At 34.6% G+C, this 15,131-nt stretch overlaps 1 protein-coding gene across 7 annotated transcripts in view; it reads right to left on the bottom strand.

The window, feature by feature from the left end:
* Positions 1 to 15,131, bottom strand: part of TBC1D19 (TBC1 domain family member 19) — a 145,217-nt gene that overhangs the window by 81,885 nt on the left and 48,201 nt on the right. For all 7 annotated transcript variants that reach the window (XM_074349540.1, XM_074349546.1, XM_074349554.1 and 4 more), the window contains 2 exons: positions 14,186 to 14,296; positions 4,728 to 4,800 (listed from right to left, as the gene is read on the bottom strand). In XM_074349540.1, the coding sequence (XP_074205641.1) occupies positions 4,728 to 4,800; positions 14,186 to 14,296 (184 nt within the window). The remainder of the gene's footprint in view (positions 1 to 4,727; positions 4,801 to 14,185; positions 14,297 to 15,131) is intronic.

Here is a 15,131-nt window from a genome sequence, read left to right on the forward strand (position 1 = left end):
TGTATCTTAAAAAGGTATATGGCACAGACTTCCCCAAACCTTATTTGACAACAAAGGCAACGATGCCCTCTTTTTCACAGGGCGTCTATCTGATGCACGCTTCATGGACACACTTCAGGTGAAGATTGTTTTTTTTCTTTTAGAAATAAGCTGTAGAAAATGTCTATTTAGCAGAACCCTCATTTAATATGATTCATTATTATATATAGCAGACAACAGTATCAGATATATGACCCCCTCCTTTTCATAAAGCCTTATGGAAGAATGCTGATCCTTTTAACATAGACCTTATAAATGCTTTCTGTAGAAAGTTTGTGTACATATGCATGTGTGTGTATGTGTGTATTTAAAATAAATGCATATGCACAAGAGTTTGTAGGAATAATGAATATATTTAATGGCTCTTTTATTATTGTTAAATAAGGATTCTATATTACAACAGTAAGAACTTTTCTCCTGATTTTTACATAAGGCTGTTAAGTTAGTAAGTGAGGAATGTACTTCAAATACAAAAATTGAATAATAGTATTTATAAAACATAGGTAACATAGATTTTTAAAGATGAGTAAGAAGAATATAGTTCCATTAAGTAACTCTTAATCCCAAATAGAAAACTGGCCTCTAGCCAAACACAAGTATTAGCAACATTTTCAAACATTTAGCATTACACTTCTAGTTTAACCAAAGCCATAGTCATTGACTAAGAAAAATAAGTAACAGTGAATTATAGGCAAAAGTAGTTACATGTGACTCCATTCTTTCCAAGTAATACTGTTAACTAGCAATTCTCAAGTCAGGCAAAAATCCTAGTGCTAAACCACTAAAAAAAAATCTCATTGGATAAATACCAATTTAACCCAATTTTTAGTAGTCCTGCTTTGAGATGTAAAGAGAGCAAAAATAATTGCACCAACTAAAGAGATTATCAACCTCCTATATAGGCAGACTTGTGTTCTTTTCTCTGCTCCAACTGCCTCTTATATATAGGAATAGCAAATGCCAAATTGATTGTTATCTGAATCTTATTTTCTGCACTATCATTCCTAAGAGCAAAAATTATGTCATATTTATGTATTCACTAGTGCTTGGCCCTTAGTAGGGTCTCACATTTGTTGTATTATAAGTGAATCAAAGAATTATACTCTAAATTAAGGGGGAAAATAGGTTTTCTAAAGCATAGCTACTATTAGATTTAGAATAATTTTAAATAATTCTTAAGAGTTGTTTCCAAAGTGAAAAACATGATTATCATACAAGGCTGTGTATTTCCTTTCCTTTTTATTATGCATTGCTATCACTGGCCATGAATAGAAATATAAGGTATTTGTCTTACTTTGTTCAGGCTGCTATAACAAATTATCCAGAGGCTGGGCAGCTTATAAACAACAGAAATTTATACTTCACACTTCCGGAGGTTAGAAGTCCAAGTTCAGGGTGCCAGTATGGTTGGGTTCTGGTGAAGGCCCTCTTCTGGGTTTCAGACTGCCAACTTTCTGCTATGTTCTCACATGGTGGAAGGGGCTAGAAAGCTCTTTTACAAAGACACGAATCAAACTCATGAGGGCTCTGCCCTTGACCTAACTACTTTCCAAAGGCCTTACCTCCTAATACCATCACCTTGGGGATTAGGACTTCAACATACGAATTTTAGGGGGACACAAACATTTAAACTGTAGTAATATCTTATTCTATAAGATATCTGATATCTTCTTATAAAATAAGAAAAGACTATCAAAAAGGGCAGGAACGGGGGCAGTATATAACAGCAGGCTTTGGAGGCAAGCTGCTTAGTCTTGAATGTTGGTTCTATCACTTACTAGCTTTGTGACCTTGGCTAAGTTACTTAACACCTCCACTTGTTCAACTTTAAAATGGTAGTAATACTTCTACCTCACATTATATGAGAAATTAAAATCATAGTTCAATACCACTATCTACCACTAAAATGACTAAAACAAAGGAGCTGGAACACACCAAGGATTAGCAAGCATGGAGAGCAACCACCACTTACAGACATTGTTGGTGGAAGTGTAAACTGGTACTTCTACCACTTTTCAAAGTTCTTTGGCAGTTATCTACTAAAGCTGAACTTTTGTAAACCCTAGGACTGAGAAATTACATTCCCAGGTGTATACTCAACAAAAGGGTGCCCATATGTTCACTGAAAGACATAGTAGGATGTTCATAGCAGCTTTATTTTTAATAGCCCTAAGCTTGAAACTGCCCAAATGCCCATCAACAGTAAAATGAATAAATAAATTTGTGATATATGAACTCAGTGGAGCATGATAATGGAAAAAAAAGATCTTCAAATACATACAACAATATGGCTGAATCACATAAATATAATGTTGAACAAAAGAAGCCAAACATCAAAGAGTGCATACCATATGCTTCCACTCACAGAAGTTCAAGAAATGACAAAACTACTCTATGCTGCTAAAAATCAAAATAGTAGTTATTTCTGACATAGAAGATAAAGACTGAAAGAGTGTAGAAGGGGGCTTCAGTTTATTGATCTGGTGGTACTTTAACAGGTATGTACAGTTCATAAAAATTCATTAAGCCATTTTCTTATGATATATGTACTTTTCTATATGCATTATGCATTAATAAAGCTTTTTAAATTTTATTTTATTGAGTTATAGTCACTTTACAATGATGTGCCAATTTCCAGTGTAGAGCACAATTTTTCAGTTATACATGAACATACACATATTCATTGTCACATTCTTTTTCACCATGAGCTACCACAAGATCTTGTATATATTTCCCTGTGCTATACAATATAATCTTGTTTATCCATTTTGCATATGCCTGTCAGTATCTACAAATTTCAAACTCCCAGTCTGTCCCTTACCACCCCCCTCCCCACTGGCAACCACAAGTTTGTATTCTCTGTCTGTGAGTCTGTTTCTGTTTTGTATTTATGCTTGTTTGTCTTTTTCTTTTCTTTTCTTTTCTTTAGATTCCACATATGAGAGATCTCATATGGTATTTTTCTTTCTCTTTCTGGCTTACTTCACTTAGAATGACATTCTCCAGGGACATCCATGTTGCTGCAAATGGCGTTATGTTGTTGTTTTTATGGCTGAATAGTATTCCATTGTATAAATATACCACAACTGCTTTATCCAGTCATCTGTCAATGGACATTTAGGCTGTTTCCATGTTTTGGCTATTGTAAATAGTGCTGCTATGAACATTGGGGTACAGGTGTCTTTTTGAAGTAGGGTTCCTTCTGGATATATGCCCAGGAGTGGGATTCCTGGGTCACGTGGTAAGTCTAGTCCTAGTCTTTTGAGGAATCTCCATACTGTTTTCCACAGTGGCTGCACCAAACTGCATTCCCACCAGCAGTGTAGGAGGGTTCCTTTTTCTCCACAGCCTCTCCAGCATTTGTCATTTGTGGACTTTTGAATGATGGCCATTCTGACTGGTGTGAAGTGATACCTCATTGTAGTTTTGATTTGCATTTCTCTGATAATTAGTGATATTGAGCATTTTTTCATGTGCCTATTGGTCATTTGTATTTCTTCGTTGGAGAATTGCTTGTTTAAGTCTTCTGCCCATTTTTGGATTGGGTTGTTTGTTTTTTTCTTACTGAGTCATATGAACTGCTTATATATTCTGGCGATCAAGCCTTTGTCGGTTTCATCTTTTGCAAAAATTTTCTCCCATTCTGTAGGTTGTCGCTTTGTTTCACTATGGTTTCCTTTGCTGTGCAGAAGCTTGTAAATTTAATTAGGTCCCACTTGTTTATTTTTGCTTTTGTTTCTATTGCTTGGGTAGACTGCCCTAGGAGAACATTGCTGAGATGTATGTGAGATAATGTTTTGCCTATATTTTCTTCTAGGAGGTTTATTGTATCTTGTCTTATGTTTAAGCCATTCTCTTATGATATATGTACTTCTCTATATGCATTATGAATTAATAAAGTTTTTAAAATGGTAATAATACATACCTATATCTCGAGTTGCTGAGTGGTTAAAATGAGATAAAACACATGTAACACATAGTATATGCTCAATAACTGTTTATTATTATTAACAACAGCAATAATAATAAACAGCCTACTTCCTTATTTTATAGAGGAAGAAACAAGTCCAGAAATCTAAAGTGACTTCTCCAAGTCATACAACTAGCCAGTGGTAGAGGAAAGACAGGAACAGTTCCCTGACTCCTGTCTAGTATGATTTCTACTAAAATATAGGTCTCTCATATTTTATGTCAATTTTTGCTTTCTGTTTATCATAATTAAACATTAATCTGGTCTTTTATGTAAAGCACATTGTATTTATGCACAAGAAGAGAAACATCGGGGTAATTTTCTGGATGAAGAGACACTATTTTTGAAGCCTAAGTTTATACAAGATAGAATGTCAGTATTCACTTAAATTAGTGATATTAAAAACAATAGATAGTGATGTCCAATAAAGGGAAATACGAGTGTTGCTAATGAAGATTTTGCCAACAAAATGACTTATATATGTCTTATGTCTTTTCAAAATTATTTTAAAGACCTTCAAATAGAAAGACAGAATCTAGTTGAACTCTAATAATTACAACACACAATATTCTATTCAATAAATTAATAGCAACCAAGTAGAGGCAAAAAGCATGTTAGTTGTCAGATATTAAAAAATACTACATTAATTTGAAAATAAGATAAATCTTAAACTTACTCTCATGTTCATTTATTATATGCCATATGGAGAAATACTAACCAGGAGGCACTTGTGTAGAGTCATCTATACCCAGTTGTCCTGTAGTTAAGCCAAGTTCTACAAAGAATTCTTTCTGAAAAATAACACATAGAATTAACATACATCTCAGACATTGCTACACATTATTAAAAAAAAAAGCCTTCATCTAAACATCAACTTAAGTGAAAAAAATCACAATGTAAAATGAATCTTTGCTTCATCAAATATTTAAAATAGAACCTTTAAATAGTAATGCATTAACCCAAAATTTTCCCTTTTAGGTAATAAGCTAATCACTAAAACTAAAGAATAATTATTCTTTTGAGTAAAAAACTAAAACATTCAAATCTTTCTTGAAACATACATACAGTCTATGTAGCACTTATCAATTTTATTTTCTAAATTCATTGTCTAAAATTACCAATATAATTCTGTATCTGTGCTTTCTATGCTACCATACTTCACTCAGCTCTTAATCAACTAAATACTGCAAATATACAAAACAACTTAAATTAATTTTTAAGCAAAATTAGACTATCAAGTGCTCTGCTAAAATAAGAATAAATTAGATTTATTCTGCAGACTTCCTCTACTTATTTAGTAATCTCTAAGGAAAGTAATCATATTTGTCTGGTGTTTTTAAAATATAAAACAATTCCATATTATTCACTTATTTTTATGCCATAAGTAATTAAGTATTTCTTTTAATATCTGCCTTAGTGTTTTATTACTATTCTGATTGCTAAAACCAAACTTCCCTCTCCTTTAAAAAAATGGAATTAGTTTTAATCCTTCATAATAATCTATTATTATTTAAGCTAGTGATTTATTTGTGTCCCTCATAAGACAGTTATTCAGCTGAACATGCACACACAGTTCATTTTTGTATTGATTTTAAATAACTGCCATTATATTTCAACTCTGAACTAGCTTGATTTTTATCTATACTTTAAAAAAGCATTGCAGCTTGTTACCAATTTTTAATTACTAAAGATGTAAAAATTTAATGTCATTCTTCCATTTTCAGCCACTGTCATCCATTTACTTCAAACACTCTTCCTTCATTGAAATCATTAGAATTAATAAGGCATTTGATTTAATAATCTTGATCTTCATACTACAAAAGGAACTTAGGCACAGTAAACATTCCAGTATTAGGTTCTGTATTCACAATGGAAAATTTTACTTGTGCTGAGACATGTTAAGGAGCATAAAACAACTCTGAACATCCTTTTTCTATTTCACTGCTCTGCACTGATTTTTTACTATCAGTAGACCTGGGCCCTAATCTCAGATTTTCTTCTCTATGAACAAGTATTACCTTTTATCAACCTCTATCAAAGCATAAAATCACATCATATTGAAATGACCTTTTTACTGTCAATCTCCCCACTAGCCTGAAGCTCTTGGAAGAGAGGGACTATCTCTTACACTTACTTGTACCTCCAGTATTTAGCATAGTGCTATGTGACCACAGTGGCGGGGGGGAGGTGGCCACTAAATATTTAACCACATTACTGAGTTCTAGCTCCAATCTTCTGCCTCCATATGACTGAATTAGTGAACAGGAATTGATCAGCAACTTCTCTTTAGAATTAATAAACTTCAGTTTCAAGAAATTCCTTTTTGGCAAGATAGGGGTAGGGAATTAAGAGGTACAAACTACTACACATAAAATAGATAAGCTACAATGATATGTGTACAACACAGGGAATATAGCCAATATTTTATGATAACTATAAATGGAATATAACCCTTACAAATTGTGAATCACTATGTTATACATCTGAAACATACAATATTGTACATTCACTATACTTCAATTAAAAAAAAAAAGAAATTCCCTTTTAACATGAATGCGTCTACATAACATCATGAATAACATTTAAAGGCCATCTACTATAAGCTCACATAAGACTCACTGAGTCTTACAAGTTCAGTGCTCCTACGGACAGCCCAGGTTACAGATAAACTATGCATGCTGGAGTCAAAATCAATATATATCACCAGGCCACATGATTCAGGAAAGGCAGGGACAACTATCCCTAACGCCTTCAGACATTAGGTATATATAGCCAGTTTTCTAAAAATTAGCCATAGGCTTTTGGTTCTCCAATAGTTCAGAATAAATCCATATCAGTTCCAGGGCTCTTCAGACAGACAGAAGGCATAATGAGTCCCACTTATGTAATGCTGAACCTTTTCATACATTACCTTTCCCCTGCTTCTTTACCTAACAAACTCCCTCAAACTATTTCAAATGGTAGTACCTCTAAGAAGACCTCCCACCACTACCAGAAGAATCTGACACTTCTTTTGTAGAGCCATATCACTTTGTATAAATTGCTAATAGGACTTCTAGCATCTTTTAAAAATAACTTTCTAAAAATTTTTTTATCAAAGTTGCAGTAGCAATGGTTAATAGTTATATACTGCTTGCCATATTCCAAGGATCATCTATATGCTTCATTTTTACATATTATAAAGTTTCCCAGGGCTGCCATTAAAAAAAAAATGTAGTTGTAAACAACAGAAATTCATTCTCAGTTCTGGAAAGTCCAAAATTAAGATGTAAAACAGGGCCATGCTCTCCCTGAAGGCTCTAGGAGAGAATCTGCTCCATGCCTTTTTAGCTTCTGGTGTTGCTGGCATCTCAGTGTTCCTTGACTTATAGATGCAACACTGCAAACTCTACCTATCATATCACATTCTCCTTGTGTGTCTCTCTTCTGTGCTTCTTGTCCTCTTATAAGGACAACAGTCATACTGGATTTGGGGCCCACCCTGCTCCAGTAAGACATCACCTTAATTTCATCTGCAAAGACCCTATTTCCAAATGAGGTCACATTCACACGTAGTGCAGGTCAGGACTTCAACGTATTTTTTGAAGGAACACAATTCAACCTATAACTTATATCTTAACTTACTGATCTACACAACACTTCAGTGAGATACTACTATCCATATATTTATAAGAAAACTAAAACTTAAGGTCAAGAAAATTTGCCTAAGGTCACACAGCCAGTGAGTGGCTGAGCAAGAATTTAAAACCAGGTTTAAATGGTCATACTGCCCAAGGCAATCTACAGATTTAATGCAATCCCTATCAAATTACCCAGGACATATTTCACAGAACTAGAACAAATCATAATAAAATTTATATGGAACCACAAAAGACCTAGAGTTGCCAAAGCATTACTGAAGAAAAAGAAAGAGGCTGGAGGAGTAACTCTCCCAGACTTCAGACGATAGTAATCAAGACAGCATGGTATTGGTACAAAAACAGACATATAGACCAATGGAACAGAATAGAGAGCCTAGAAATGAACCATAAACTTTTGGCCAACTAATCTTAGAGGCAAGAGTATACAATGGAATAAAGACGGTCTCCTCAGCAAATGGTGTTGGGAAAACTGGACAGCAGCATGTAAATCAATAAAGCTAGAACACTCCCTTACACCATACACAAAAATAAACTCAAAATGGATCAAAGACTTAAACATAAGACAAGATACAATAAACCTCCTAGAAGAAAATATAGGCAAAACATTATCTCACATACATCTCAGCAATGTTCTCCTAGGGCAGTCTACCCAAGCAATAGAAACAAAAGCAAAAATAAACAAGTGGGACCTAATTAAATTTACAAGCTTCTGCACAGCAAAGGAAACCATAAGTAAAACAAAGCGACAACCTACAGAATGGGAGAAAATTTTTGCAAAAGATGAAACCGACAAAGGCTTGATCGCCAGAATATATTAGCAGTTCATACGACTCAATAAGAAAAAAACAAACAACCCAATCCAAAAATGGGCAGAAGACTTAAACAAGCAATTCTCCAACGAAGAAATACAAATGACCAATAGGCACATGAAAAAATGCTCAATATCACTAATTATCAGAGAAATGCAAATCAAAACTACAATGAGGTATCACTTCACACCAGTCAGAATGGCCATCATTCAAAAGTCCACAAATGACAAATGCTGGAGAGGCTGTGGAGAAAAAGGAACCCTCCTACACTGCTGGTGGGAATGCAGTTTGGTGCAGCCACTGTGGAAAACAGTATGGAGATTCCTCAAAAGACTAAAAATAGACTCACCATATGATCCAGCAATGCCACTCCTGGGCATGTATCCAGAAGGAAGCCTAATTCAAAAAGACACCTGCACCCCAGTGTTCATAGCAGCACTATTTACAATAGCCAAAACATAGGAACAGCCTAAATGTCCATTGACAGATGACTGGATAAAGCAGTTGTGGTATATTTATACAATGGAATACTATTCAGCCATAAAAACAACAACATAACGCCATTTGCAGCAACATGGATGTCCCTGGAGAATGTCATTCTAAGTGAAGTAAGCCAGAAAGAGAAAGAAAAATACCATATGAGATCTCTCATATGTGGAATCTAAAAAAAAGAAAAGAAAAGAAAAAGACAAACAAGCATAAATACAAAACAGAAACAGACTCACAGACAGAGAATACAAACTTGTGGTTGCCAGTGGGGAGGGGGGTGGTAAGGGACAGACTGGGAGTTTGAAATTTGTAGATACTGACAGGCATATGCAAAATGGATAAACAAGATTATATTGTATAGCACAGGGAAATATATACAAGATCTTGTGGTAGCTCATGGTGAAAAAGAATGTGACAATATGTGTATGTTCATGTATAACTGACAAATTGTGCTCTACACTGGAATTTGACACACCATTGTAAAGTGACTATAACTCAATAAAAAAATGTTTAAAAAATAAAACCAGGTTAGTTGGTTTCAGAATCTAATCACCTAACCATCAACCTAGTCTATCTCTATATGCAATAAATAGAAGTTAAATCAGCTAAAAGACTTAACAGGAACAACAAAATAGCAGCTCCCTGTCTTATGTACTCCTCCCCAACACACACACATTCACACAGACACAAACCCAATCATAACTGGCCCACTATTCAGAAACAACCACTTTCAACTTTTTTTTCTGGTATTTATCTCCATATCTGAAGTCACAAGTATATACTGCTATTTTTAATATACCAGTTTCAAATACCTATTGATTTTTTATGATAAATGAGGATTTTTAGCTCATGTACATTCTCTTTTCCTCCCTCCATCATTCCAGTATAAGTATATATCAATTCTTGATTAAATCTAAATTAAGAGTTTACATTATCATGACTATTTAAATATTATTCACTGCTGAGGCATGCAGTATGCTATAAATGTTTCCTTTGTTATACTTTTTTTCATACCGTTCATAACTAAACCACTTTTTCACTTATACTATTTTATCTAATCACTTACCTCTTCCTATACCCTTTAGCAACTCTGAAAAGACCCTCCACAAAACAATTTGCATGTGGTGAAACCTGCAAGATCATCTGTACTTGGAGTGTTTTTCTTGCGCACACTCATTCTGGAAACTTCCAACCTCCTGCTCCAATTTGGAAGCGCTGTGCTCTGGTCCTGTTGCACAGACTTTGTCCTGGAACTTCTCTTCACTGTCCTTCTGGGAAATTGTTCTTCTCTTAGGCTGAATCTCATTTCCTGGATTCGCTATTTTGCTTTTTTTGTTTATGACCTTGTTTTGGAGCACTTCTATTATACAATAGCCCCCTGATTAAGAGCAAATGTTTTAGATCACATACATCTGGAAATATCTCCTTTGACTTCACATTTGATTGACTGTTGGTTACATATAGAATTCTAGGCTTGAAATCATTTTGATTTTTAAAGGAATGACTTCAAAATCATCTGGCTACCAGTCTTACTGCTGAGAAGTCTGATGCTACTTCTGACTGAAAGATTCCAGTCTTTCAGTTCTTAAAATTTTTAATAATTCTTTTACCTCTGTTTTTCTCTTTCTGGAACTCCTATTGGTCAGATGCTTACCCTTCTGGATTGGTCCTCTATTAAAAAAAACTTTTCTCTCTTATTTTTGATCCCTTTGGCTTTTTGATTTTGCTCTGTCTTCAGACAGAGACTTCCTTGGCTTTCTCCTGATCTTTAAAAAAATTTTTGGCATACCGTATTTTTGATTCCTAAAAGCTATTTTTCATTTTCTATTGTTTTGTTTTATTGTTTTAGTGAAATTCTATTCTTGTTTCATTAATAATACCTTCTCTCTGAGAATATTAATGTTTGCTTTAAATCTACTATTGGGAAGAAATGGTTAACAACAGGCTAACCTCTTTGTCCATAAGATTATAACCTTGGGTTTATTTTCTCCCGGCACTGGTGCCCTGAAAATGTACTGGGTCATTGTGGAGAGGAAAGCCAGCTATATTACTAAGCAATGTAATTTACTGAAAAAATATGACCCTTGACTGGTAAATTACATCTGAAATGGAAGACTCTAAGTAGACTATAAAAATCTATTGGCAAACACAGGCCTTAGCTGCCTGGTGTTGGAAAACAGAAGACTTAAGCTGCCTGATGTGCCTCCTGAGAGGACCTGGAAGCTATGCTCATGTGCATTACAAGAAATGGTTCCTGTTATATATGAGACGTCCCTGTGTTGTGCCATGTAACCGTGTCATTTCCAACTGCACGAATTCCTTGTGGGGGCTGGGAAGTAGCCTCTGGTTGGCTGTAAGGACTCCCACTGAAGATCTACATGATATACTGACATGCTATGTTTTCTGTCCTGTTTCATTCTACAGATCTAAGTGCACCTCATGCAGGTTATGGCCTACTGTATCTTGTGAGGGTAGGTGTAAATTCACACCTGAAATAACTATTAGTGGTCATGATAAGCACTAATTCCCTAAATTGGCTACTTCTTCTTCCTTATTTTTTTGTTTGTTTTAATTTTGAGCTATGCCTTTCAAACTGCAAGATTTCACATATCTGGAGCTCCTGAACTGGTCACTCATGTTTAGGACTGAGGCAATGAACAACTGACTGGAAGCTCTGTCTGCAAGGACTGGGCACCCAGTGGGGTGGGCTTCACTGTGAAGCAATTTTATAGCCAGCCAGCTCCTTTCTTTCTTTTCTTTTCTTTCTTTCTTTCTTTCTTTTTTGGTGAGGTTTCTCCAAATTCCCTTTAGCCTTCTCTCTGGGGACCTAAAGCTGGTGGAGGGTGAAGAAGGGGAGGCTGGGCAGGCACAGTGATGGCGGTAAGGCTGCGGTATTAGTCTCACTATTCGGCCAACTTTCACTTACTTCCTCTGTTTTCAATATGGTGCCTCGTTCCTGTTTAGCTCTATGTCTGAGGTCTCTGAGTTCACAGCCTTCTTGATTCTGTTTCTGTAATGAATATATACACCTCTCGTCTCCTGTTGGAGAGGAGGAGTCACCAGAATATACAGGATGGGAAGAGTCTGGGGGTCTAATCCCTCCTGACACAGACTTTCACACAATCTCCATTTTCAGCTCTATAGCCCACCAAAGCCTTCTATAACATGTGATACCTCCAATTTTTGATCCTTCACAAAGTTCTAGAGAGAAAATCATCTGGCCTCTTGTATCAGTCAGAGTGCAATCAAGAAATAGAAGCCATACCAGGCATGTGAATAGGGAAAAACAGAATTAGCAAATGAAGAAAGCAACCATAACTTGTAGGCTGAAGGAGAGTGAACCAAGAAAGAACTAGAACTCAGGAAAGGGTCCCCCATGCCCTTAAGACAGAGATTTGGATCTTTAAGGCGAGAGAGTGGCTGCCACAGGAACATGCAGACCAGAGGTGGAGAAGAACCTTGCCAGAGAGTACAGGCTGGAGCCAGTTGACTGAGGGCTGCCAGGGTAAATGCTACTGGACCTTTTGTTTGCTGATCTGCTGGCTACCATACATGGAAGGCCCCTTTCTCCTGTTATGGTCTTGCAGGGTCCCTCTAGAACCCTCCATTCACAAAGCCTAACATCAAGCTAGTTGGCAAAAGGAAATGTTTATAAGGTCCAGCTCCAGTATGATGAAACAGGGCAAAAAAGTATAGATTTGCAAAACTATAATGAGGTAACACCTCACACCAGTCAGAATGGCCATCATCAAAAAGTCTGCAAATAATAAATGCTGAAAAGGGAACCCGCCGACACTGTTGGTGGGAATGTAAGTTGGTGAAGCCACTATCGAAAACAGCATGGAGATTCCTTAAACAACTAAAAATAGACTTACTATATGATTGAGGAATCCCACTCCTGGGCATATATCAGGAAAAGACAAAAACTCTAATTTGAAATGATACATGCGCCCCAATGTTCATAGCAGCACCATTTATAATAGTGAAGACATGGAAGTAACCCAAGTGTCCATAAACGAATGGATAAACAAGATGTGGTATATATAATATATGTACAATGGAATATTACTCTGCCATAAAAAAGAATGAAATAATTGCCATTTGCAACAATATGGATAGACCTAGAGATTATCATACTAGGTGAAGTAATATAGAGAAAGACAAATATTATATGATATCACATATGTAGAACCTAAAAAGAAAAAAAAATACAAATGAACTTATTTACAAAACAGAGACAGACTCACAGACCTAGAAAACAAACTTATGGTTACCAGGCAGGGAAGCGGTAGGGAGGGATAAATCAGGAATATGGGATTAACAGATACATACTATTATATATAAAATAGATAAACAACAAGAATTTACTGTATTAGCACAGGGAACTATATGTATATATATATAATCAATATCTTATAATAACCTATAATAGAAAAGAATCTGAAAGAGAACATATACATATATATCTGAAAAAGAATATAAATATATATCACTTTGCTGTACACCTGAAATTATCACAGTATTGCAAATCAACTATACTTCAATTTAAAAAAAAGAAAGGTAGATTTGGAATTGAAAGATAATAAATTGATTATCAGCACACTTGTCATCCATACCTCCCATCTTTTAGAGGCATTAAGGCTTGACCTTCTTCATGTTTGAGTCATCTGTTGATCTCTTTATCTTAATACTTTTTAAAGCTTAGAGTTACAAGTTGTTTCTTAGTTTCACCAAAGACAATGTTTACATTTCTGTGCTCCCTATTGTTTCAGAGTAATTAACAAAAGAAAGAGTGACAGTAATTTAACTCCATCAGCAGGAAATCTCTCCACCTTTCTACAATTACTCTATTTTAAAACTAACTTCCTTACCAAAATGTGACAGTCTCCAGAGCAAAGATATCTCTAATTCATTTTGAGTTCCTTTATCTCTCTCAGTGCCTCACCATGTTATGAGCTTAATAAAGGTTGGTTGAATTAAGTGAAATGTACATTCTTAAAATTTTTTAAACAAAATTCACAATTTGTTTCAATCTGTTTTATAGCCATACATCAGCAATACATACCAACAAGATGTCTTATAAATCTATGCCATTTATTAAAATAAGAAATAAGCAAAAGCAATTATTTAATTTATTTAAGATTCTCCTATTGCTTTAGATATATGCTGCACTAAGATATTTTTCTAATAGCTGTCTTCTAAAATATGTTAATTTATTTTTAAATGCCTATACTTACCAATTCAGGGATGTCTTTTACTTTGAGAGGAACTTGGATTAAACCCAAATGAGTCCTGAAACTAAGAGAATCACCATTTTCATAATTTGGGTTGCGAAGATTAATTAATACCTTTAAAAACAAATCCAACAAAATTGGTTAGTTTCTTCATAGACTATTTACAGTTATAAAATTGGCAGTGATATTCTTGGTGTATCATCACAAAATAAAAACTATTTGAGTTACGTATATAATTGCATTCTAAAAACTATAAAATAGTATTAAAATGTTAAAATACCATAAATATGCTTTTAACTCAATATTCCAACAAATGATCTACCATATGAAATTCTGACAAGTTAAAAATTTAGTTAGAAAGAAAAACTTCTTGATGGGAAGAAAAAATAAAAATTGTTTGACTATAATATTTTACCAGGGAAAATGACAGGAAATTTTAAATTGCTTGATTGTAATATTTGCCAGAGAAAATTTTAGAACCATCTCTAACCCTTTTAAAAACAGATATTGACAAGGTTTATAGAAAGATGGCAGAATAACATCATAAGGTATCACCTTTAAACCAAAACCAAAGAGAAAAAAATGTTTTTCAGAAGCCAAGCTAGCAAGAAAAACCATTGAGATATTTTTCAAAATTAAGTAAATAAAAAAGATTAGATATCCTTTAATCTAGGAATCTCACTTCTATGACTATGATTATGGAAATAATTAAAGCTGTTTGCAGAGACAGTGCAGAGAAAATGTCAAGGAAATACTGTTCATTAACAGGAAAATATGAAACAACTTACAACATTCCATTAGAGGAAATTTCCTAAATAAATTACGGTTAATTCATATAAATTACAGTGTAATATGCCTCAGTTATATAGGTAATGTAGGTAATGACATGAGAAAAATTTCACAACATACTTATTAAGTTAAAAAATTATAATATAGTAGTATTTACTGC

The sequence above is a fragment of the Camelus bactrianus genome, chromosome 2 (assembly GCF_048773025.1).
Source record: "Camelus bactrianus isolate YW-2024 breed Bactrian camel chromosome 2, ASM4877302v1, whole genome shotgun sequence".
NCBI lineage: Eukaryota > Metazoa > Chordata > Mammalia > Artiodactyla > Camelidae > Camelus > Camelus bactrianus.